This window comes from Rousettus aegyptiacus, unplaced genomic scaffold (assembly GCF_014176215.1).
Source record: "Rousettus aegyptiacus isolate mRouAeg1 unplaced genomic scaffold, mRouAeg1.p scaffold_m13_p_4, whole genome shotgun sequence".
In the NCBI taxonomy this organism is placed as follows: domain Eukaryota; kingdom Metazoa; phylum Chordata; class Mammalia; order Chiroptera; family Pteropodidae; genus Rousettus; species Rousettus aegyptiacus.
The window spans coordinates 49,599,305-49,622,979 of NW_023416307.1; the positions used below are offsets into that span (position 1 = coordinate 49,599,305).

A 23,675-nucleotide genomic window follows, 5' to 3' on the forward strand; every position below is an offset into this window, starting at 1 on the left:
TATGTTTGATTTATATTTCTCAGAAGTCCCTCAGAATGTTTGAAGAGTTCTGCTATGTTTAAGAACATTTATTACCTTAATATAGATCTTTATTTACATTTGGAGCCCGAATTTTAGACCTAGAAAATGGTCTTGGAGATGATTTTGTCTAATTTTATTTTATAGGCATAATTTTATTCTTAACCATAACAGAAATTTGAAGTGGTGCATTGTTTCAAAGGAGAACTGGACAAATGATTGTGTCCTATTATATTAGCTGTCGAATGTGGGTGCTATGGAACAGTGATTTTTAAGCTTTTTTTTTTGAAGTAACTAGATTCTTTTTTAAAACAAAATCTCTTGTAAACAATCCCTAATATATAAAAGAACATGATCTGTCTTTAGCCCTCTCCTTCAGTTGCCTTAAAGTGTGCAAACGACTGAACTAGAAAATTTGGTCCTTACAATTCTGAGAATGAAGTTTTTTAAATTAGTCGTTGATTAGATAGCATATTAAGATATATATATTTTTTGCGCTATAAAAATTTCCTCAATAACTTCCAAGTACATAGGCTTACATTTATGTTGATAGAGTAACTTTTGATGTGATTTGAGGATTCCGTTTTACTTAGTGTACCTTGTCGAATAAGTTATTGGTAAATTGATGCTTTCTACTAAATTTGTTTTAGAATTGAAGATTTTAAAGAAGACTATTCAATACACCTGAGTAAAATTTTGCCTTACTATAAACTTTTAAAAAATGCAAGAATAAGTACAGTATAATGAACTGCTATATACCTAACACTCATCTCAGAAATTATCAGCATTTTGCCTTTTTTGTATAGACTGATGGACATTTTTGACATTTGAATTTCTAAGCTCTAATGTTAAGGTCCAAACAGATGTCAAATTGGATTCTTCTGGGAGAGAAAAAGCAAAAAATGAAGGGAAAGTTATTTTTAGATATTTGGTTTTCTAAGTCAACATTAAACCTAGAAATGTTTTATACAGTAGGATCACTGTTTAGAAAAAAGTAGTATAACTTTTATGTCCTAGATGTAGGCATAGATGGGTAAATAGATGCAGTCCTCCTTTGTGTGTAGTCTGCAATTTAAAATTAAATGGTTGGTGAAGTAACCAAACAAACTATGCTTCTTAAATTGGAGGTAGATTTGCTATGTTTGGAAGAATTTTTTTTTTTTTTCATATTCTGCTTTGTTTTGAATGTGTTTGGTACATAATTGAATTCTGATGGAGTTAGTTTTTTCTAATTATTTTTATATTTGTGAATCTTCTTTGTTCTATGTAATTTCATTGGTTGTGAATTTACTTTGATATTAAATTAGTTATATTTTAATGTCCTATAGGATGTAGTATCAGATTTTGGTATAAGGAAAGTAATAGATTTTGGGAATTTTGAAACAGATAAATTTAGTAGAGGTGGTTATATGTTTACATCCTAGAATTGAGTTGTTGACACTACTAAATTAATAAATGCATTATTTTGTGTTAGCTGAAATTGGGCCAATTTATTAGCCTTTATTACTTTTTTTCAGTCTTTGAAAATTTTTAGGTAGATTTTCTTTTCCTTTGCCCCTGCACCATTGTTTTAGAAACAGTGTAGTTGTGTCCTTTAGGCTTGTAAATCACCCTAAGCTAAACCAGAATTCATGGTTTTCATAGTATGTACTGAAAAATCCTAGATTAACTGTTTTCCTTTTAATAGGTGGCACTCTGTGCTCAGAGCTGGTACCTGTGGACCATTGGCTTAAAGGAGACATGGGTTTTGACCACTTGAGTTTTTCAGAAATTATTTGGTGCTTAGGTTCTTGACTTCCTTAGTTTGGAAATCATTTACTTAGGCTATAGTGAATTATACAGTTACTTCTTTAGACTTGCAGTGCGTATCAATTACTGATTTGAACTGATAGTTTGTATTGACTATTTCATGTACTTAAAAAAGTTCATGTGAGACTTGGAGTTTTGGTGTTAAAGAAATGTTGATTCCCCTCCCCCCTCCTCTGTAGTCGATATAGAGATTAGGTTTCTGGTACCTTGAGGAGAAGGAAGCATGTATATATTGTAGTACATTAGTTCTAAGATGACAATTTTTAAGTATTTGAATATCTCTGAATTTAGGATGCATGATACATGTTCGCAGCGGTTTTACATTCTTAGTGGCACATGAAACAATAGTGCATCTTCTAAGTTATATCCTCAATACCAGTATCCTTACTTAGTTCAGTGAAACATAGCAATCATTGTTCTAGCTCTTATGCTTAGTAATATCCTTGAGGAATAGTTTAAAGATTTAAACATTATTGAAAGCAGAGTTTCAACTGATAGATTATTTCTTTAGAGCTTAATATTTAAAGTTACATTTAAAAAAAGAATGCTCAAGCTAAACATTCGTTTAAAGTTTATTCCAAAAATATGTGACTGTTTTTGTATAAATGTGAGATAAAGTCTCCCTAATTTTAGTCCCTGATTTTGGTGATAATGAATTAAAAACTTAATATATTTGATTTTGTATTCTTATTTTTATACTTTATTTTAAAATTTTGTGAGTAGAGTGAGTATGGTTTGATTATAGTCAGGGTCCAGGTGTTAAAGTCCATAGTGGTTTGAGGTCATTTCTGATTATTAGATTTGTCTGGGAGTCCAGAGAACCTTGGTAGTTCTCAGAGATTTCATGCCAGTCTAGACCCGTGGGGTTAGTTATGGGGTCAGAGAACTCATCTGCTTTTCTTGTGCATAGGAGAAAAACATGGGCTCAATATCAGGCTGGCTTTAGAGACTTGAATTCAAGTTGAGTCATGTTATTTGTATATTTTGTTTACAATATTTAGCAAACTTATTTTAATGCAGTATTTAAGTTCTGAAGATATTTTAAAATGAAGATGGATTATGTAATGTGTCAATTTCCGAGATTTTTTTTAGCTCAGAGTTACTTGTTGCTATTTTGTTAATAGTTTCACTAGCCCTTGTAAACAGGGCTTTTAAGTTGTTATACTTAGTTTCAAGGTATGACTTTTTTTTTAAAATTGTTAAACCATAAAATTTACCAACTTAACCATTTTTAAATGTATGGTTCAATAGTGTTAAGCTTATTCACATTATCGTGAAACGGTTCAGAACTTTTTGATCTTGCAAAACTAAAACACTGTGCCTGTTAAATAACAATTCTTTTCCTCCTCCTCCTCTCAGCCCCTGGTAAAATCACTATTTTGCTTTCTGATTTTGATTACTGTAAATACCTTGTATAAGAAGAATCATACAGTGTTTGTTCTTTTGTGCCTTTATTTTACGTAACATAATGTCCTCAGGGGTTCATCCACGTCATAATTTGTGACAGGATTGATTTCCTTCCTTTTTAAGACCGAATAATTTTGTTGTATGTATATACCACATTTCTGTTTATTTGTTTTCCATTGATGGACATTTTGGTTGTTTCCACCTCTTGGCTATCGTGACTATTGCTGCTATGAACGTGGATGTGCATATCTCTTTGAGACTTCTCTTTCAGTTCTTTTGGGTACATACCTAGAAGTGGGATTGTGGAATCATATGGTAGTTACATTTTGAGGAACCACCATACTGTTTTCCATAGCAATTGCATCATTTTGCAATTCCACCAACTGTGAAGAAAGGTTCCAGTTTCTTTGCCAATGCTTGTTATTTTAGTTTTCTTGATAGTATTCATCTTAATGGATGTTAAAGTATGACTCTTTAAATGTGTGTAAAAAAGTAATAACGGCTAACATTGAGCACTTGCTATGTGCTAATAATACAAGTATCTCATTTAGTTATAGTCCTATGAAGTTTTTATTCATCTATGAGGTGATCATACCATTTTGTGTAGAAAACCGAGGCACTGAAAGATGATGTCTCTTGTCCAAGGACCCTCTAATGTTCAGTTGTGAAGCCAGAAATTGAACTCAGCTAATCTGAACCCAGTGTCTCTCCTCACTATCAACCATTAGGATGTTTTTTATCATAAGTTGAATATTTTAATGTGATGAGGAACACTGATAACAGGCACATTTAAAATAGGTGTTGATCTGTAGGGTCAGTGGTATTTTTTTAAAACAATTTTTACTTTAAAGAAGAATGTTTATAATGAAGGAATTTACATATTTTGGAAGTATATTTAAATAGTAATCAAAGTTCGTGAGCTTCCAGCTAAAATGGTAAAATGTCAAAATTTCTTAGATTTTTTTTGATTTATTATCGATCCCAGTGATGTTATATTTTAGTCTTTTGCTAGCTTTACGTGTGCGTGTGTCTGTGTGTGTGTGTAACTTTGTAGGCTAGGTTCGAGAAAGGAACATTTATAATGGGATATAGATCAGACTATTGACTAAGATTTTATGGAATTGGAAAGTAATTTTTTAGTTGATGGTTTCGATTGAATTAGAATATTTATTTGCTAATAGTTTTGCTTACTACTATGAAGTAGTGCTTTATGTTGAATCTGCTTGAATTCACTTTAGAGCCTTGTAATGACAGATCTGTAAAAGCATCTATAAATATTTCTTCTAGTTTAAGCTATTTCATCTATGTAGAGTCAAGTTTTCTCTACTAAATTTTTCCTTTTCTTATTATTTTCCCAGTATACCTGTCTAGGACCAGGTACAGCATTTAGTTGTCATGTCTGTTTAGTCTTTAATCTGGGCACATCTCCACAGCCTTCCTTTGTCTTTTATGACATTGATGTTTTTGAAGAATACAGTTCCCTACTGCTCTTATATTTTATACATTGTTTCTAATTTTGAGTTTGTCTTGTTTACTTGTGACTATATTCAGGTTATGTATTCTGTAGGTTTATGTACATCCAGAAGTACATGATGTCTTCTGCCCTTCATTGGTGATGCTAATTTTGATCACTCAATTAAGGTGTTATCTGATTACTCTGTAGTAGTTACTGTTTTTGCCTTGCATATTACAAGCATTGTGTGCAGGAGACACTTTAACACCATGCATGTATCCTGCTTTTAAGCAAAATTTCCACCTAGAATTTAGCATCTATTATGATGCTTGCCTGAATCAGTTTTTACTGTGTTGAAAATGACAGTTGAAAATGAGTTTTATAACAACAGCAGTTCTCTACGTTTTCCAATTAACACATGGCATTTTACTGTAATTAAGAGCCCTCCTTCCTCATGTATCTATCCATTTTTTTTCTTCAGTGGTTGATAATTTATTACTGTTCTTAATAATTTTGGTGTTCACATCGTCTCAGATTTATCTAGTGGGAGCCCTCTCAAGCTTGTTCTTTGTCCTTATGACATGCTCCATCTTTTCTTTTCTTTTTTTAACATTTTCTTACTTTTGGCATGACAGGATGTTCCAGGTTTATCTTGTACATATCTTGCTTCAGCCTTGGAGTCAGCCATTTCTGAGAAGCTATAGTATCTTTTGAAACACACCTAGTTTAAAGAATATGCATGTGAATACTCTGTGACTCTTAGATAGTATTAAAAGTGTTGAAATAACTTATTTTTAAACACGAGCTTGACACTTTTCCTCTTCCTAGTGTGTGAAACACAAATTACAATACCTGCTTTTAAATTTCATATGCTTTTTTCTTTTTTGAGATCAAATGGCTATTTAAATGTACATTGGCTTAGAAGAAAGCAGTGTATCTGTGTTTGAGTAGATTTGACTTGGTATATTTTAGTTAATAAAAACATTGTACTTTTAGTCAATTAACTGATATAATTTTTTCTCTCTGAAATGGCTTATTATTCTTCTTCCATAGGGTAAATAAATATCCTTTTAGAATATTATTATTTGTATGTGTAGAACAAATTACCTATACAAATAAAACAGAATTGTTTCCTAAGTGGGAATTGATATTTAAAATCAGCATATAAGGTGAAAAATCATATCAGATTAAAATTATCTGTGAAAATCCTTTAGGAATTTAACGTTGTCTCTCATTAGCTACAATACAATTGGTTTTACCTCTAGTGGAAAGAAATCATTGTTTCTCCAGTTGAACAACAGATGAAGTAGTTGGCTTGTGTTTAAGTGATCTCTTGTACTAAGAGCACATAATTCTAGAATCACACTCAGCACAGTTAAGATATAGAGAGATTCTCATATTGTGAGAGGCACATGAAAATGGGCACTACCTAAGGGAACAGTCTTCTCCCTTCCATTTTTTATTCATGACATTCACTTATTGGGTGGACTGATAGGTAGAATTGCCCCATTTTTTGGCAGAGGGAGATACTATAGTTGAATTTACTTATGTGCCTATAGTATGACTTCTCTGTACTATACGTATTAACTATTTTTATACCACAAAATTTATTATTGAGTGTCTTCATTTTAATAGATTTGTACCACTTTCGATGACTATGTTTACATTGTATAGATTTACTGTAGTTTAATGGTTTCTTAGGGTCATTTAGGCATATAATTTTTCTGAGTTATAAACAACATTGCATTTGTATATACCTCACTATATCTTTTATTATATCTTTGGATAAATTCCTAGAAATGAATTGCTTGGTAAAGGGTTGTATATTTTAAAAAGGCTTTTGACGTAATTTGTTAAATTATTCTTAGAAATGTTATATCAATTTAATTTTTTAGGCAGTATGTAGAAGAATGACTAATTCACTATACCTTACACAATACAGAGTATTATCCGTCTTTTTAATATTTTCTACTCTGATATGTGGAATATACCTTTAGTCATTTCGATGTTTTCTTGTGTAGTTCTTTGAGTGAAGAAACAACCAGTGATGTAAGACTTTTCTAATGTTTATTTAAAAATCTTTCGTAAGTTATTTGTTTCTGTCATTTGCCCCTTCCACTACCTTTTCTTCCTTTTTTCCTAGAGTTGTAAAATCTGTGTTAGAGATATCAATTCTGTCTGCCATGTAAGTTGCAACTAACTTCTGTTGTTTGTCGTTTGTTTATAAACTTGATTTTTTTTAAAAAAAGATATATTTATATATAGTTAGATTTACCAGTTATTTTGTGTATATACTTTCTTCCCTTGGTATCACAGCCCTAAAAATCTCTGTGCTCTACCTGTTCATTTTTCCCTCCCTCCCTCAGAACCCCTGGCAACCACTCATCTTTTTATCATCTCCATAGTTTTGCCTTTTCAAGAATGTCATGTAGTTAGAATCACAGGTATATAACCTTTTCAGATTGGCTTCTTTGACTTAGCAACATGCATTGAAGGTTTCTCAATGTCTTTTCGTGGCTTGGTAGCTCATCTTTTTTTTTTAAAGAGTTTATTTTTAAGAGCAGTTTTAGGTTCACAGCAAAATTGAGAGAGAGGTACAGAGATTTCCTATATCTCTTATCTTCACACATACACAGCCTCCCCCATTATCAATATCCCCCACCAGAATGATACATTTGTGACAGTTGATGAACCTCCATGGGCACATCATTTTTATCCAAAGTCTGTAGTTTACCTCAGTGTTGACTATTGGTGCTATACATTTTATAGATTTGGACAAATGTATAATGACATGTATCCACCATTATAATATCATACAAAGTAATATCACTGCCTTAAAAATCCTTTGTGCTCTGCCCGTTCTTTCTTCTCCTACCTCCAACCTCTGGCAATCACTGATCTTTTTACTGTCTCCATAGTTCTGCCTTTTCCAGAATGTCATATAGTTGGAATCACACAGCATGTAGCCTTTCAGATTGTCTTCATATTACTAAGCATCATATTACTAAGATGTACTTAGTAATATGCATTTAAGGTTCCTTCATGTCGATTTATGGTTTGATAGCTCTTTTTGTATGTGTGCTGAATAATACTTCATTATCTGGATGTACCACAATTTGTTTATTTACCTATCGAAGGGTACCTGGATTGCTTCCAAGTTTTGGCAGTTATGAATAAAGATGCTACAAACATCTTTGTAAAGATTTTTGTGTAAACATTTTAGTTTTCAACTCATTTGGGTAAATACCAAATAGTGCAATTGCTGGATTATATGGTAAGAGTATATTTAGCTTTGTAAGAAACCACCGAACTGTGTTCCAAAGTGGCTTTGCCATTTTGCATTCCTACCAGCAATGAATGAGAGTTGCTGTTGTTCCATATCCTTGCCACCATTTAGCATTGTCAGTATTCTGTATTTTGGCCATTCTAGTATGTGTACAGTGGTATCCCATTGTTTTAATGTCATTTGCCTGATCGCATCTTTTCATGTGCTCATTTGCCATCTATATATCTTCTTTGCTGAGGTGTCCGTTAAGGTCTTTTCTACATATTTTTTCCATTGAATAAAGTATTTTCTCATAGATAAGAGATATTGCCTATATTATGTTAAATTATTCCACATTCATGAGTATGTATTTAGACTTCATACTCTGATCCTGAGTTAGTACTGCCTTATATCTTTAGTTTCATGGTTTGTGAGTTTAGGGTGATGTCAGTTGTCACTAAAAGCTAGAAAACTTTTTACTCGGCCTCCTTAGTGAATATTGGTAAAATTCTGTATTTCCCTAACTCCCAGTGTTTACAAACTTTGCATTCTAGCAAGAAAATAACAAAAGTAAATGAAACCTTTTACTTAAAAAAAAATTTTACTTAGATTTGGAGACTTCTGAAATATGTAGTCTTAGAGATGTAAAAAAAATTTTTTGGTAATAGGAACGATTCTCCTTTGTTCCATTGGACTAATTGCTTGTGTTCATGTTTAATTTGGGGGAATTTTTAAAATATTGTATGTGTTGTAGCTTTGTGACCTTGTAATTTAGATCTTTGTTCAGGAACTGCACTTGTGGAAATAATGAAGAATAGAGTGTAATAAAACTGATTCAGTAGGCTTAACAAAATTAATGTTTTCAATTGTGAGTCAACTAAAGGGTAGTTTAATACATGTTTTAGCATTGCTGATTTTTTGTTTTCTTCCATGCTTTAATGCATCATTATTTTTAAAGGAAATAATTTTTTTCAGGGTAGTAAATAAAAATGCAGTCATTTTAATTATATATCCGATACATATCTGGGTAAACTATATGAGTTTTTAGGTGGGTATGAAATCACTCTTGTCTATTAAATGGTGATCATTTTGACTACTCTTGTGTTCTTCCATTTTCTTTACATTTTCATAGTAAAGATTTAAGTTCAGAGTTGAACTCATTAAATGTTAGCATAGGTTTATTGAAGAACTACCATTTTACACTGGTTAATAATTTTGGCAATTCCTGATAAAATAGTATTGAGAGATGTACTATTGAAGCATTTTGCTGTGGTTATGTTTTCTTTTCACAGTATATAATTTTGATATAAGTAGCTCTTATTGACATTGAATTTTGAAAGATATAGAATGACATATATAAATGAGAATTGAGAAATTTTCATTGTCTATCAAAGAGGTAGTTAATTTAATTTTCATCTTTTTGAATACGTGTTTAGTAATAGAAATTTAAATGTGTGCTTAAGTTCCTATAGTACCTTAAAATATAACCATTAAATATTAAATCTATCTTTTTAGATGTTTTAAATTGGAAAACTTTAGCTCTTACATAATTTTTTTCCTTCAGTTTTCTCTATCTCTCAAAGACATTATTGTGTTATCATATCTCATTGTTTAATTCGTTTATTCCTCTTCCATAACATCTTCACTCCATTAATATTCATTGACTGTCTTAATTGTTCAAAGTAAAACTTATTCTTTATTTTCACGTAGTTGATCTTTTGAGAATAGTTTGGATTTTAAGACTTTGGCATGTTAAATAGATTTCCAGGAAATAGAGATTGGAATTATATTGGGATTTACCATGTTTGTTTTTGTCTTCTCTTTGATTTACATTTGTATGCTAATTTCTGTGTTATTATAGGTTGGCTGTCTTAGGAAACTCAATGTTATACTTTTAAGTTTAGAAAAATCTAAATTATTTTGAATACTAGAAGGTTATTTTGTGGAAACACGTCACAATGATACACACACACACATAGCTAAATCTTTAGTTACGATCATTGAGAGAATTCTCTTTTGACATATAAAATGTAGATTAACTATAAATAACAAGGACTGCTGATAGCGCTTGAAATATAAAATATAAACACTTTGGACTCATAAGAAAAGTTCAGCCTGTGAGTGCAATTTTTCTAAGAGGCGCCCTTTTTGATTAGGTGCACTTTGAAAAATCTTTACTGATGCAACCGAAGAAATTGTAATGGAGAAATAGTTTCTGAAGAAGTATTATGTTGCTCATTTCTATAGTCTTGGGTCACCCTAAATCTGGAAAAGTATGGTAGACAAATGAAGTAAAATGTATAAACTATGGAATGTTAGTCAAGATGGGATATTGGTCAAGATTAAAGATTGTGTGTGTGTGTGTGTGTGTGTGTGTGTGTGTATTTTTCTCTTTAAAGGAAAGTGATAACTGACAGTCATATCAAAAATGTCACCACTCTCTACATGTATTAACAGACATAATTTTGGTACTTCTACAAATGGTTTTAGTGTTTTTAGTAGTTAAAAAATGCTGATTTTTTTTTAAAGTTTTGTATTATTTGGCAATATTAGTTATCCTGACCCCAGTATGAAACAAAAATATCTAAATGGCTGGAATAGGTATTATAAAACCCACATATTTAATCCAATGCACTTTATTCATTTAAGTTACCCTAGACTCTCTCAGCTAATTTTTTATAATGTGATAAAATATACAAGTAACATAAAATTTACCATTTTTAAGTGTACAGTTCAGTGGCATTATGTGCATTCACATTACGTAACTATTACCACTCTCCATCTCTCCACTTTTTTCATTGTCTCAAACTGAAACTCTGTATCCATTAAACAGTAACTCCCCATTCCTTCCTTACCCTAGTCCTTGGTAACAACTGTTCTATCTATCTATGAATTTGATTATTTTAAATGCCTCATAAAAGTGGAATCATACAATATTTGTCCATTTATGGCAAGCCCACTTAGCATAATGTTTTCGGGACTCATCCATACATGTTGTAGAAAGTATCAGAATTTAAATTTTTTAAAGGCTGAATAATACAACGTTTTTGTATATGTCACATTTTGATGAACATTTTAGTTGTTTTCACCTTTTGGATATCGTGAATAAAGCTGTTAGCATTGATGTACAGATACAGGCATACCTTGTTTTATTGCACTTTGCTTTATTGCACTTAACAGATAACTGCATTTTCATCAACATTAAGGCAAGACCCTCCAGCCAGCAAAAGGATTACAACTTGCCGAAGGCTCAGATGATAGCATTTTTTAGCAATAAATTAGTTTTTAATGAAGGTATTTACATTGTTTTTAAAACATAGTGCTATTACACACTTAATAGACTACAGTGTAGTTGAAATCTTTACTTTTATATCCACTGGGAAACCAAAAAATTCCTGTCATTCACTTTATTGCCATATTTGCTTTCTTGAGATAATTGCTTTCCTGCGGTGGTGGGAAACCAAACCTGCAGTATCTTCGATGTATGTCTGTATTTGTTTGAGTCACTACTTTCAGTTCTTTTGGGTATGTAACCAGAAATGGAATTGCTGGATCAAATTGTCATTCTGTGTTTAGTATTTTGAGAAACCACCATACCATTTCCCACAGTAGTTGCATAATTTCATATTCTTACCTGCAATGCTGAAGGGTTTAATTTCTCTACAGTCTCATCAACACCTTTTATTTTCTGTTTTGTTGATGATAGCCATCCAGATGGTGTTTCACTCAGTTTATTTTGTCTCAAGTCTGACATAGCGAAAATAATAGAGAGATTTGATTCTCTAGTCCATAGGAGCTCAGATACAATAAATTAGAAAGGACTGTTTGATAGATAAATATCATACCTAAAATTAAAGCATTTCAGTTGATAGTAGGAAAATGGGAGTGAACTTTTGAAAACTTTACTTTAGTCCTTGAGCATACAAGATAGTAAAATGTTACTCAGAATCATTAGATTTCCGTTGCTTTATGTGGTAGCCACTAGCCACACATAGCTATTTAAATTAATTAAACTTAGATAAAATTATAAATTCAGTTTCTTAGTCACATTTAAGTGCTCAGTAGTCATATATAGCTAGTGGCTACCATACTGAACAGTGCAGCTGAAGAACATTATTGGATAATGTTCTTCTGGATAGCATTGGTCCAGATTTTCATTAGAGATGTTGTTGAAGGGTAATACAGCAGTGTTTCTGCCAGTTATAGAATAAAAGGTCACATGGAAATTTGAGATTTGAAATTTGACAGTAATGAAAAATGATAATTTTGTCTTGAGATATTGGTAACCATTTATTCATTACTCTAATTATTTAGCGTTCTCGGTGGCATAATATTATACCCAGAGCTCTGGGCTTTTTGTTGTTTTGTAGGAGATAACTTGTGTGGCTCTCTCTATAATATAGGTAGATCTATAACTATATCTCATATATGTAAATATATATCTCTTACATATATAGAAGTATATGTCCTACATAAAAATACACATACTCTCACATATCTTCTACAAAAAAAATTTCTTAGTATCTGGAAAATAGTCCATACTTTAATTTCCCTAACTGGTACAATGTCTTCTCTTTCATGACATTGACTTTCTAAAGAAACCAGGCCAGTTGTCTTGTACAATGTCCCTTCTGGATATGTTTCATTGCTTTGCTCCTGGTGTCATTTAACTTGTTCCTCTATCCCCTGTATTTCCATGAACTAGAAGTTGATTCCGAAGACTTGATTCAGGTTCAAGTTAAACAGTTTTTATTGAGAACACTTTGTAGCAGATACTCTGAATTTGATTTTTTAATTTTTTTCCATGATGGTTATGTGAACAGTTTTATGTAGTGATTCTTGTTTATAAATGCTTTCGGATATAATTTTTTTCTAGTAATATCGACATCGTTTGCAGTAGGTTGATATCATCCTCACTGTGCAGATCTTAGTTTTTATTGGCCCTTTATTTAGAAAGTTCTACATTTCCACTGGCTATTAAAACTGAAAAGGGAGTTATTTTGTTTCTACTGTCTTAGTATATTTAAGGGAGATGCTAATATTTTCATTATACTGAGAAACAACGAAAAGTTATTGCATCTATGTTATTTATGGTTATCATGCATGATTCTCTACAGGATAATGCCCACCTTTGCTGATGAATATTTTCCTTTTGGTAAAAATCAACTCCAAATTATACCAGTAGGTTAACAAAGAACTAACAGTGGTAAACTTAAACATTATATAACTACTGTTCAGAGCTGTTGAGCAGCATGAGTAACCAGTGTTAATATACCAAGTTCATATAATTCCAGCTGATGGCAAAGTAACTTGATCTTCTAAATTATTTATGATTTCTTTTAGAATTTCCTCATATTATTAGCAAATTGTTTCTAAAATAATATAAAAATGTTTAACTTATTATTTCTAAATAGTCAGATTAGACATACTTAAAAATACCAGTTCTTTGATTTTATTTTAATATTTAACTTATTATTTGTAAATATTCAGACTAGAGATATCTAAAAATACTACCAGTTCTTCAGTTTTGTTTTAGTTTATTGTTTTTTGTTTTGTTAGACTCTGTTTAGAAGCACAGTTAAAACAACTTGAGGGATTTATGTTCTCAGCATGGATATTGGTGGTACAAAGATATAAAGTATCAATAATGACTCATGCCTGCAGAATTTACAATAATAATACTAGCTGCTCTCTGATAGGAGCCTATTATGGGCATTGTGTACTTGACATGTATTACACTCAATCCTTGTAACAGTTCACAATGATAAGAGGCTTCATCAGAGGTTAAGTAACTTGCCTAAACATGTAGCTAATTGGTGAAGGAGTAGGGATTTGAACTCAGCTCTACTTTGAACTGTAAAAAGCCTATGACTTTTATACTGTGCCCTGTGGGTTCTGATATGCTTGTGACAAAATAAAATGAGAAAATATTTACTGTTTAAAGTTTAAGATTGAATTTATTTCACTAATCTAGAGTAAAAATTTTGCTTTTGGGTTATGTTGTTTTTAAGCAATGTATAACTTAATTAGAATATATAAATACTTTTTAATTGTTCTTTTTTTTCCCCCTTCACCTCTAGATATTCAAGAATTTTATGAAGTGACCTTACTGGATAATCCAAGATGTATAGATCGTTCAAAGCAGTCTAAATCAATACAGCATGTGAATACTTGGGAAATTTCCAGCCTTCCGAGTACTACTGTGACTTCAGAAACACTGCCAAGCAGCCTTAGCCCTAGTGTAGAGGTAAGATTAAAAAAAAAAAAAGTTTTTCTTAAGCTGTTTTCTTAGTGATTAAGTTACTAGGGCTACTATGTTTTTTCATTTTATTAAAGTGGATATTTTGTGAAACTATCATTTACAATGGAATAATGAGGATAAGGTTAAAAATATTTTTAGAAGAAAATCTCAGGATCTCTGGTGCCCTTGTTTTAAAATGTGAATGGTTTGAGGTCTGAAGTACTTGCTTTAGACTATTGAAAAATACTTTGTAAGATAGACCTCAATGAGGCTCCATTTGTGTGATAATTAGAAACTGTACTTTGAAAAGATGATTTTGCTCTGGTATTCTTCCTTAGAAATTGAATATAGTTTTGTAGTCCTGGGCAGTTTAGTTGCTACATTTATCCTAAGGATTCTATTTATTGGCCTGAAGGATTGTGTTATTAAAACTCACTAGAAGACTGATTGATAAATCTAAAGGTCAGCATTAGTTTCTATATTTTTCTGTAATTAAAACTATTTCTTTGAGTTTTTATTCATAACTATTTTAGTAATGTTCTTTTTCGTTGTTATATATTGCTGCTGATAGTTAGAGAACACATAATGTATATGAGACATTTGTAATGAGGATTCTGTTTGAGAAACATTAGTCATTTGAAGGTGATTGACTGAATTTGATTCTAGTCCCTTCTAGTTAGTACTAGAGAACTGCCTGGAAAATTGAATCAGCTTCAGTTTGGTGAGTAATAAAATCAGGGAAAGGTAGTGGTAAGCAGTAACCAACCACACAGCCCTTTGATAATGTAGGAGACAGTTTCTCAGTGTTCTTTTATATTAAGTAACAGAATTATTGAATTTTAGAGCAGGAAAAATCAGAGAACATCTGATCCCTCTCTTTCATTTTAAAGATGAGGAAACTGAGATCCAGAAAAAACTGAATGATTTGACCCACTTTATTTAGCTCGTATGGGCAAGTCTGTCTTTGAATTTCAGACCTCTTAACACCCAGTTCAAAGTTCTCTTTACTGACCTGATATACACTTATGTTTTTCTTTGATTATAGATTCTAGTGTAGTATTGTCTATGTATCCCTATTTTCCTCATTTGTTATTTTTTAAATCATTTTTCTCTTGGATAATTTCAATTTCTGTTCCCTTTAGTTGATTTCTGCTTACGATACAGCCCATTTCAAATAGATTTTTAAAATGTTAATCGGTACTACAGTTTCTATTTCATATTTATTGTGGTCCTAGGATAAAAAAATTGTTATGTAAAAAACGTTGAATTTTAAGAGAATTGACTTTCTTATTTAATTACTGACGTTTTCAATTTTCTGATTTATGATTTGAGCTGTAATTTACAGTATAGAGTTCTTATTGTCAATTTGCCTATTTTTAGGTAATGGTTGGCTCACTGTAACCAGTAAAAGTAAATTTTTATTAAGGTTAAATAAGTAGACAGTTCTGCAAGCAATTAGTAGATTTTTGTCCTGTCTAAACTACCCTAGAGACATTTGGTCTACATGTAACTTTGCTTGTCCTGTTTCTTCTGATGTGGTAAAATTAATACTACTTATTTTTAAAGTTATATTTATAGAATTTTTGTTTGTTTGTTTTTGGTATATCTGTTTTTTGAATATATGCCTATTGGAGATGTTTGGAATAATGTTTGTTTAATATTAATTATTGTTTCTGGGCAATGGGGTTTTTTTTTTGTATTTATACTCTAACTTTTTAAAAATAATGTGTCATTTTTATAAAAACAAACCTAATTCTTTTGTAGATTGTATGGAAGAGTATTTGAAAGGAAGCAAGATGCAAATAGGAATAGGAGAAATTGTCTGATTTAATGTGTCCTCACATTGAATAAGGGGTGAGGGAGCATGCTGAGGTCTCTATTATAAGGGCACTAAGCCTAATCATGAAAGCTCCAACCTCATGACCTAATTACCTTCCAAAGACCTCAGCTTCTAATACCATCACATTGGGGGTTAGAATTTCAACATATGAATTTTATTTCTGATGGTACAATACACTTCAAGTGGATCAGAGATTCAAAGGTTAAAAATAATAACATTATAATAATAAACTTTTTAATGATTTTTCGATAGGGAAAGCTTTTCAAAGCATGACAACACAGAAAGCCTAGAAATATTAAAAGGTTAATAGTGAAATCTGACTTTGTCAAATTTCTTTGTGGGTTTCACAAAGTTTGATTGTTCAGACTTTGATTATATGACATCTGTATCTTGAAAGATACAGTAAATGAATGAGAAATGATGAACTGGGGGAAAAATTTGTCACATTTATGAAAAAGGAATAATTGCTAACCTTCTCAACTCAAGAGACCTCTTATAGCTCAATATGAAAAGAGCCAACATACAATAGGAAAGTGACCCAAGGAAGCGAATGGGCTATTTAGAGAAAAATGAACACAAATTGGCCAATAAGCCTATGAAGAGATGCTCAACCCTGCTTTAAAAATAATGCAAATTAAATTACAATATTTAATTTGATTGTCAAAGATTAATTAAATGTGAAGAACTCTTACCTACTCTCATGGTAGGAGGAGAGTACAGTGGTCCAAACTTTTCGAAAGACAGCTTGACAGTATATGTTCACATCCTTTGATCTAGCATGTTACAAATGTACTCACACAAATTATTGATATATATTAAAAGATACTTCTATATGCATGTTCATTGCAATTAACAAGCACCTTTTCATATGTTTGTTGTTCATTTTGCTATGTTTTGTGAGGTGTCTTCATTTCTTGTCCATTTTTTTTATCTTATTGATTTGTGGATCTCTATCTGGATGTGATTCTTTTTTTGGATAATATGTATAAGAAATATTTTCTTGCCCTCTGAGACTTACTCTTCTTAATATCTTTTAATGATCTGGATTTCTTAAATTTGGTATAGTCCATTATATGGTTAATGTACTTTGTGTCAACTGAAGTGTTTTCCAACTCTGTTATTTGTCAGAAACATTTATTTTGAATTTTGTATTTATGTCTATAATCTATACTGCAATTTGCAAAATCACATGAATCAGCATTTCAGTCTATCTCTATTCTTGTCACTGTTGCCTAAACCATGCTCATTTTTTTGGCGTAGTTATTGCAATAGTCCATTTAATTAGCCTATCTGTATTCACACTTGCCCCTTCTGAATTTATGACCACTTTGCCTCCAGGATCATTTTTATAAAATGCAAATCATGTCATTACCCTTTATTGGCTTTCTGTTCCTCAGAATGAAGGTATTCACAAATCCTAAATAACTTGACCACTGCTTGTTTCTCCACTCATCTTTTAGAACTTTCCTTTTTGGCTACTAGTTTCTCCTAGCTTAGGGTACCCACAGAATGTTCCCTCTGTCTAGAAGGTTTTCTCTTTTTTTTTTTTTTTTACCAACTTCTACGTACTTTTAGCATTTCATTTTATTTTATTTTTATTTTTTGGCCTTTCATTTTTTAAAATTAACTAATTTTTTTATGGTGACATCGGTTAATGAAATCCAATAAATTTCAGCTGTACATTTTAACAGTAAGGTATATGTATGTATGTGTGTGTGTGTGTGTGTGTGTGTGTGTGTGTGTATGTAGGTATTTACATTGTGTCTTCACCTCTCATAGTTAGATTTCTTCTTGTCACTACATATTTGACCCTTTTTACCACGTCTACCCTCTGGTAACCACTAGTCTATGTATCCATGAGCATTTTATTTTAAATGTCATTTCATTCATTCATTCAGCAAATATTAAGCATCGATTATGTATCATGCATTGAACAAGGTGCTTGAACAAAGCAAAGATACTTGTCCTCATGGAGCTTACATTGTAATGGGAAAGCAGGTAATACACAATAAATTAATAAATTATCTAGTATGTTAGAAGGTGATGAGTGATATAGGAGGAAAAAAGGTAGAACAGATTAAGGGGATCAGAAATGCCAGGTGCGGGGGGGATGTGTTTTGCAATGTGAAATAGAGTATTCACGATAGGTCTCATTGAAAAGGTGGTATTTGTACAGAGAGTTGGAAATAGTTGCAGTTGTTTAGGGGAGTAATCAGTGCAAAAACTTTAAGGCAGAAGAAAGGCTGGAATATATGAGAAATGGCAAAATGCCAGTATGGTTAAAGCAGAGTGAGTCAGGGAAAGAGCAGTGGGAGATGAGGTCAAAGGGTAAGGCAGGGGCCGATCATGTAACGCTTTTGCAGAGTTTTGGAGCAGAGGAATGACGTTATTTAACCTAGCCTTTATAAAAGGATCACTCGGGCTATTTTGTTGAAAATACATTATAGTAAAGGTAGAAGCAGGAAACCTGTTAGGAGTCTGTTTCAGTAATACAGTTAAGGATGGATGTAGGCTTGAACCAGAGTCACCACTTTGGTAGTGGAGGTGCTAAGTAGCTAAATTATGGATATTTAGAATGTAGAGCACAAGGATTTGAGGACAGATAGGAAGCAGGTTGTGAGAGTAAGAGTCAGGTGTCACTACAAGAGAGTCAAGGATCTCTACAAGGCTGCTACTTCCTGATAGAAGTCTTCCTTCTCATTATCAGAGCCTCTATTATAGCACTTTCTACTTCTGTTTTATAATATTCATCACTGTTGTAATTAAAAGCTCAAACGTACGTTATTTTGTGTATATTTTGTCTCTACTAAACTGTAAGTCCTGCAGTTAGGGACCTACTAACTGAAATATATGTGGTACTTGCACATATATTTGTGGTAGTTGTTCAGTAAATATTTTTCAAATAAAGTGAGAAATGTGGTTCTTTCCATATTGTAATTAGGCAGTAGGCTAAAGATGATTATATTTTTTTCTAACTTTCTATCATAAAAAATTTCTAAGAACAGTAAAATTGAAGGAATAGTATAGCAGGTCCTCAAATAACATCATTTGGTTCAATATCATTTTGTTATGATGTTGATCAGATGCCTTAGGAACTTAAATTCTTGTTCGTGTTAATTAGCCTATGGTAAAATTGGTTCTGTTATACATCATTTTGCTTAAAGTCTCAGCAACTATTAATGATGTTAATTGAGGACTTACTATACAACAAACATCCATATAGAGTGAATGATTACTTAACACTTTTTCATATTTGCTTTTTCTGTATATGTATATTTTTGGGAAACTGAAAATCAGTTGCAGGCATTATGCACTTAAACTATAAAAACAACATATCTCTTATGAGTAAGAATAGTCAAACATCCTCCTATATAACCTTATTATTAGTTTATACCTAAGAAAACTAACAATAATTATTTAATTTTCCTTTCAATTCACATTTGCAGTTGTGTCCAAACTATTTTTTAGGACTTACAAAAATTAGAATCCAGTGAAGATTCATATGTTGCATTTGATTATTAGGTCTCTGATTATATCTGGGATTTCCTGATAGCAGAATGTAAGGTAGAGGGCTTATGTGTTGTTGCTTTATTTAGGAAGTTTATTTCTAGAGAGCACAAAGTAAGGGAAAAGGTGAATAAGCTGAGAAGGAAAACTAATACAAGGCTCTTGTGCCACTAAATGTGACTGATGGCTGGATCCTGGGTATTTTACCCCTGAGAAACCATATATCTAAGGAAAGAAAGGGAAAGAATTTATCAGCTGGCTTCTAGTGTGCAGTAGTTCCCCTGCACTTTAGGGTTGTGGATTTGTGGGTGCAGGAGATGTGGTTTCTGTTTTGTGGTTAACAGGAAAGTCCCAAGTGAGGAGATGAGAAGATGAGATGTGGACAAGAGGCCAGAGGTGTTGCTAAGGCTCTTCAGGGTGAAAGGCAAATGTGAAGATTTACGGGCAAACATTGGAGTGAGTTGAGAGGGTACATAATAAATCTAGTACAGTGTGTTTACTTTCTTATAATCTGGTGGAATAGTCCTCCCCACCTTTTTTCCCTCTTAAAATGACATTAACTTATTGAAGAGACCATGCCAGTTGTTGAATAGAATACTACACATTCTGCATTTGTTTAGTTTGTTTCCTTATGTTGTTTAAGTCTTTCCACTAAGTCTTGTGTTTTTGGTACCAAGAAGTTAGATATAAAAGTTGATTAGACTCAATTTTGGTAAACAGACTTAGTAATGATATATTGTATTTCATATTGCATCATACCAGGAAGCACACAATATCAAGTTATTGCACTTGTTTGATTACTGAAAGGTGGTGATTTCCAGATCCTCCATTAGTATAGGTACATTTTTCTGTTTGTAGTTATTAAGTATCTTTGGGGTAGTACTTTAGCACTTTTTATTGAATAAATTTTTACCCAATTCACCCATTAATGATCCTTGCCTGAATCATGTATTTTATTAGATGTTTCAAAATGTTGCTTTCTCTCCCAAATTCCCCCCGCCCATATCATTTTACTTCTATTTATCAGATGGTATCTTCTGTAAAAAGTACTTTTCCCCATCAACTAGAGATGAATGTTTGTTCCTTCTAAAAAGATGGGGTAAAGCTTGTATTTTCTTTTAAAGACTAGTTTTTAGAGTAAAGTTTGTGTAATAATCTACTTCAGTGGTGGCTAATAAGTCTGACCCCCTCCTTCCTTTGCTCTCTCCTTTTAAAAAACTATCAGAGTAGACTGAGAGATTTTCGTTTATCTCTCATATCTTTCGTTTATGCTTTATTTAGTACTTTTTATTTTTCTTAATGGGACTTTTACTGTTATTGAGTATTTTTTCAATCTCAAAAAATTTATTTTCAAAAAATGAAAATAATAGTAAAACTGCCATTTTTGTCATATTTTTGCTCTGTACACACACACACACTTTATTTTTGCTTACCCATTTGAGAGCAAATTGCAGGAATCATGATCTTTTACCCTTATACATTTCAGCATGTATGTACTGTGAACAAGGATGTTTTCTTTAAATTTTAAAATTTTCTTTATATGAACATTTCTAAAAACATCTAGTAAGTATATAATTATCAGGCTGAGGAAATTGAAAATTGATACAGTGGTATTATTTATACAGTGTTATTAGTCCATGTTCAAATTTAGTACATTTCTTATCTTTGGTATCGTCTAGCCTATGATTCTATTACCCCTGGAGCAGACCTCTACTGCAGTTCTTACTATTGACTTTGGAAGACAGCTGACAAAATTTTACAGAACAACTTCAAGAATCATCACAATTTTGAATTCCCACCTTCAGAATTATTGACAACCTTATATATTGGTGGTCAGCTCCCTTTCCTATTTCCTTAATCAGTGCCCTCAAAGGTCTTATTCTTCTTTATGATGCTTTATTTCTCTAGCATAATGTGTCTGTCTCTGAAAGACAATACATCAGAGACACTAGTCTGAACTCCTTCTCCCACCACCAAATTTACAGTGTTGTCTCATTTAATTCCAGTTTTTAAGCAGTGTTATGAAAAAATAAATGTACAGATTTGAAATAAGGCACAACCCCTATGCAAAGCCCCCGTAATTTAAAAATTTCATTAAGACCAAAACTGATAGGCGTACTAAGTGAATTGTACATGAGATGTCTGCAAGTAGATTTTAACGGCCACTATACTGTTATTTTACATTCACTATTATATAACTTTTTATATTTTTGTGTTTACATCTTATGACAGTCTTACCCCAGTGTTTAAATAAGTACTAGTTTTAGAACCGAAAGAGATAACCCCAAATCAATAACTTCAACATGGAAGTGAAATAAAATGAAATGCTATGAGAGAAGTGAGACAGCTGCCATATTATGCCAAGCTTTTAATCTAGGAGAAAATTTGGCAAAATATTGTACAGTTACTAAGAAAATAAAAGTCTGTGTTAAAGCCTAAGTATGCCACAGTGGTTGTAGATTTATGTGCTACAAGAAGGCATCGTCGATTAGTCTTGAATTATGAGTTTTGATTATATGATTTCGGTAACTCATTTAGATAATTTTGTTCTAAATCTGTATCTGCATCTATTACTACCTTCATTATTAGAGTAGTTATATTTCCTTATGTGTTCTTAAAAAAAAAAACCTCTGTTTTAGGAGGATCGACAAAATGATACATGCTTATTACAAAAATTTGTAACTTAATAGAAATATATTTCAGTTATGTGGAAGTCACCTCAAATAATACTAACAGCTTCTATTACACTCTTAGCCTTTTTATCTTTTAGAATCTCATTTTCTCCTCATGTAATATCTATAACCTCTTTCTTAGGCCTTTGTTCCCCTCTTTTCCTTTATCCTATAAATAATGTTCAGAGATTTCAGTAAAAGAAAAAGACAGAAGAAAGTGCTTCTTAGTAGGATGCTATAGCTTTCCTTCTTTTCTTAGCTAAGCTCCTTGAAAACATAGTTTACCTTTTTTATTTCTTTCCTTCTGATTCCCAATATATTATAACCTGGCTTCTAACACTTCTTTCCACAGTAATTGCTCTCTCTCATTTTAAGTTATTTACTTTAAAAAAAATTACAAAGATAACTCAGGCATATATTTTTAAAAAAACATACATGCACAGAGAAATGCATATTGTTGAAAGTCTTTTGTAATATTCATTCCTAAGATAACCTCTTCTAATCATTTGGTATATATTCAGCTAATCCTATATGTTGATTAATATATTATCTAGCATATATATGTTTAAAATGAGAGGTAAATATGTATCATTCTGTAATTTGCTTTCCATGTCTGTGCATTTATATCTGATGCATTGCCTCGTATAATGTAGGACAGATTGCTTAATTTCTCTCCCTTAGTTTCATCATCTGTAAAGTGGAGATGATACAGAACTCACATCATATGGTGCTTGTAAATATGAAATGGGATAATATATGTAAAACTTATTAGATCAGAGTGTAACACATGTTAAGTGCTTAATAAATGGTAGATTTTTAAAATGAAGAATCTTTTTATGTTAAAATATTGCATATTCATTAGGAGTTATTTATCTGTGTAGCAAAGGATAAAGAACATAAATTCCTCTTTAATGTCATTTTAGATCTTTAACTTTCCCTGTGGGGTTTTTGTTTTGTGGCATTTGCTATAATCCACTCTCTGCTTTTGAAAAATTTTTTCTCTTCATGGCAGCTGTTTGCCCCATTGGATAGTCTTCTGTGTGTTTACTTTTTTTTTTTTTAAGATTTTATTCACATAGAAATTATAGAATATATCATGACTATGTACCTTTTTCCTAGCTTAAAAAAATAACTGTCATAAACATAGTTGAAGACCCTTTGTTTCCACCCTATTTACATTCTCTGCTTCATCCCCTAGAATTAGCCAGTCTTGAATTTGGTGCTCATCATTTCCACCATTCTATACTTGCCATTGTTGTAGTTTTCTTCGTGTGTTTTGTGCTTAGCAGTCCTAATTAATTTCTTGGATCTACGGGTTTATAGATTTTACCAAATTTGGAAATTTTTTCTCCATTATTTCTAAAATATTTTTTTCTCTAATTTTCTCTAGGGGCTCTAATTACATGATATAGGGTTGATTGAATTCGCCCCATAGCTCATTGATATGATTCATTTTATCAGTC

General features: G+C 31.8%; 1 protein-coding gene across 16 annotated transcripts in view; it reads left to right on the forward strand.

Moving 5' to 3' along the window:
- The window catches only part of DLG1 (discs large MAGUK scaffold protein 1), a 231,765-nt gene that overhangs the window by 2,577 nt on the left and 205,513 nt on the right, over positions 1 to 23,675 (forward strand). For all 16 annotated transcript variants that reach the window (XM_036219411.1, XM_036219402.1, XM_036219406.1 and 13 more), the window contains exon 4: positions 14,033 to 14,199. In XM_036219411.1, the coding sequence (XP_036075304.1) occupies positions 14,033 to 14,199 (167 nt within the window). The remainder of the gene's footprint in view (positions 1 to 14,032; positions 14,200 to 23,675) is intronic.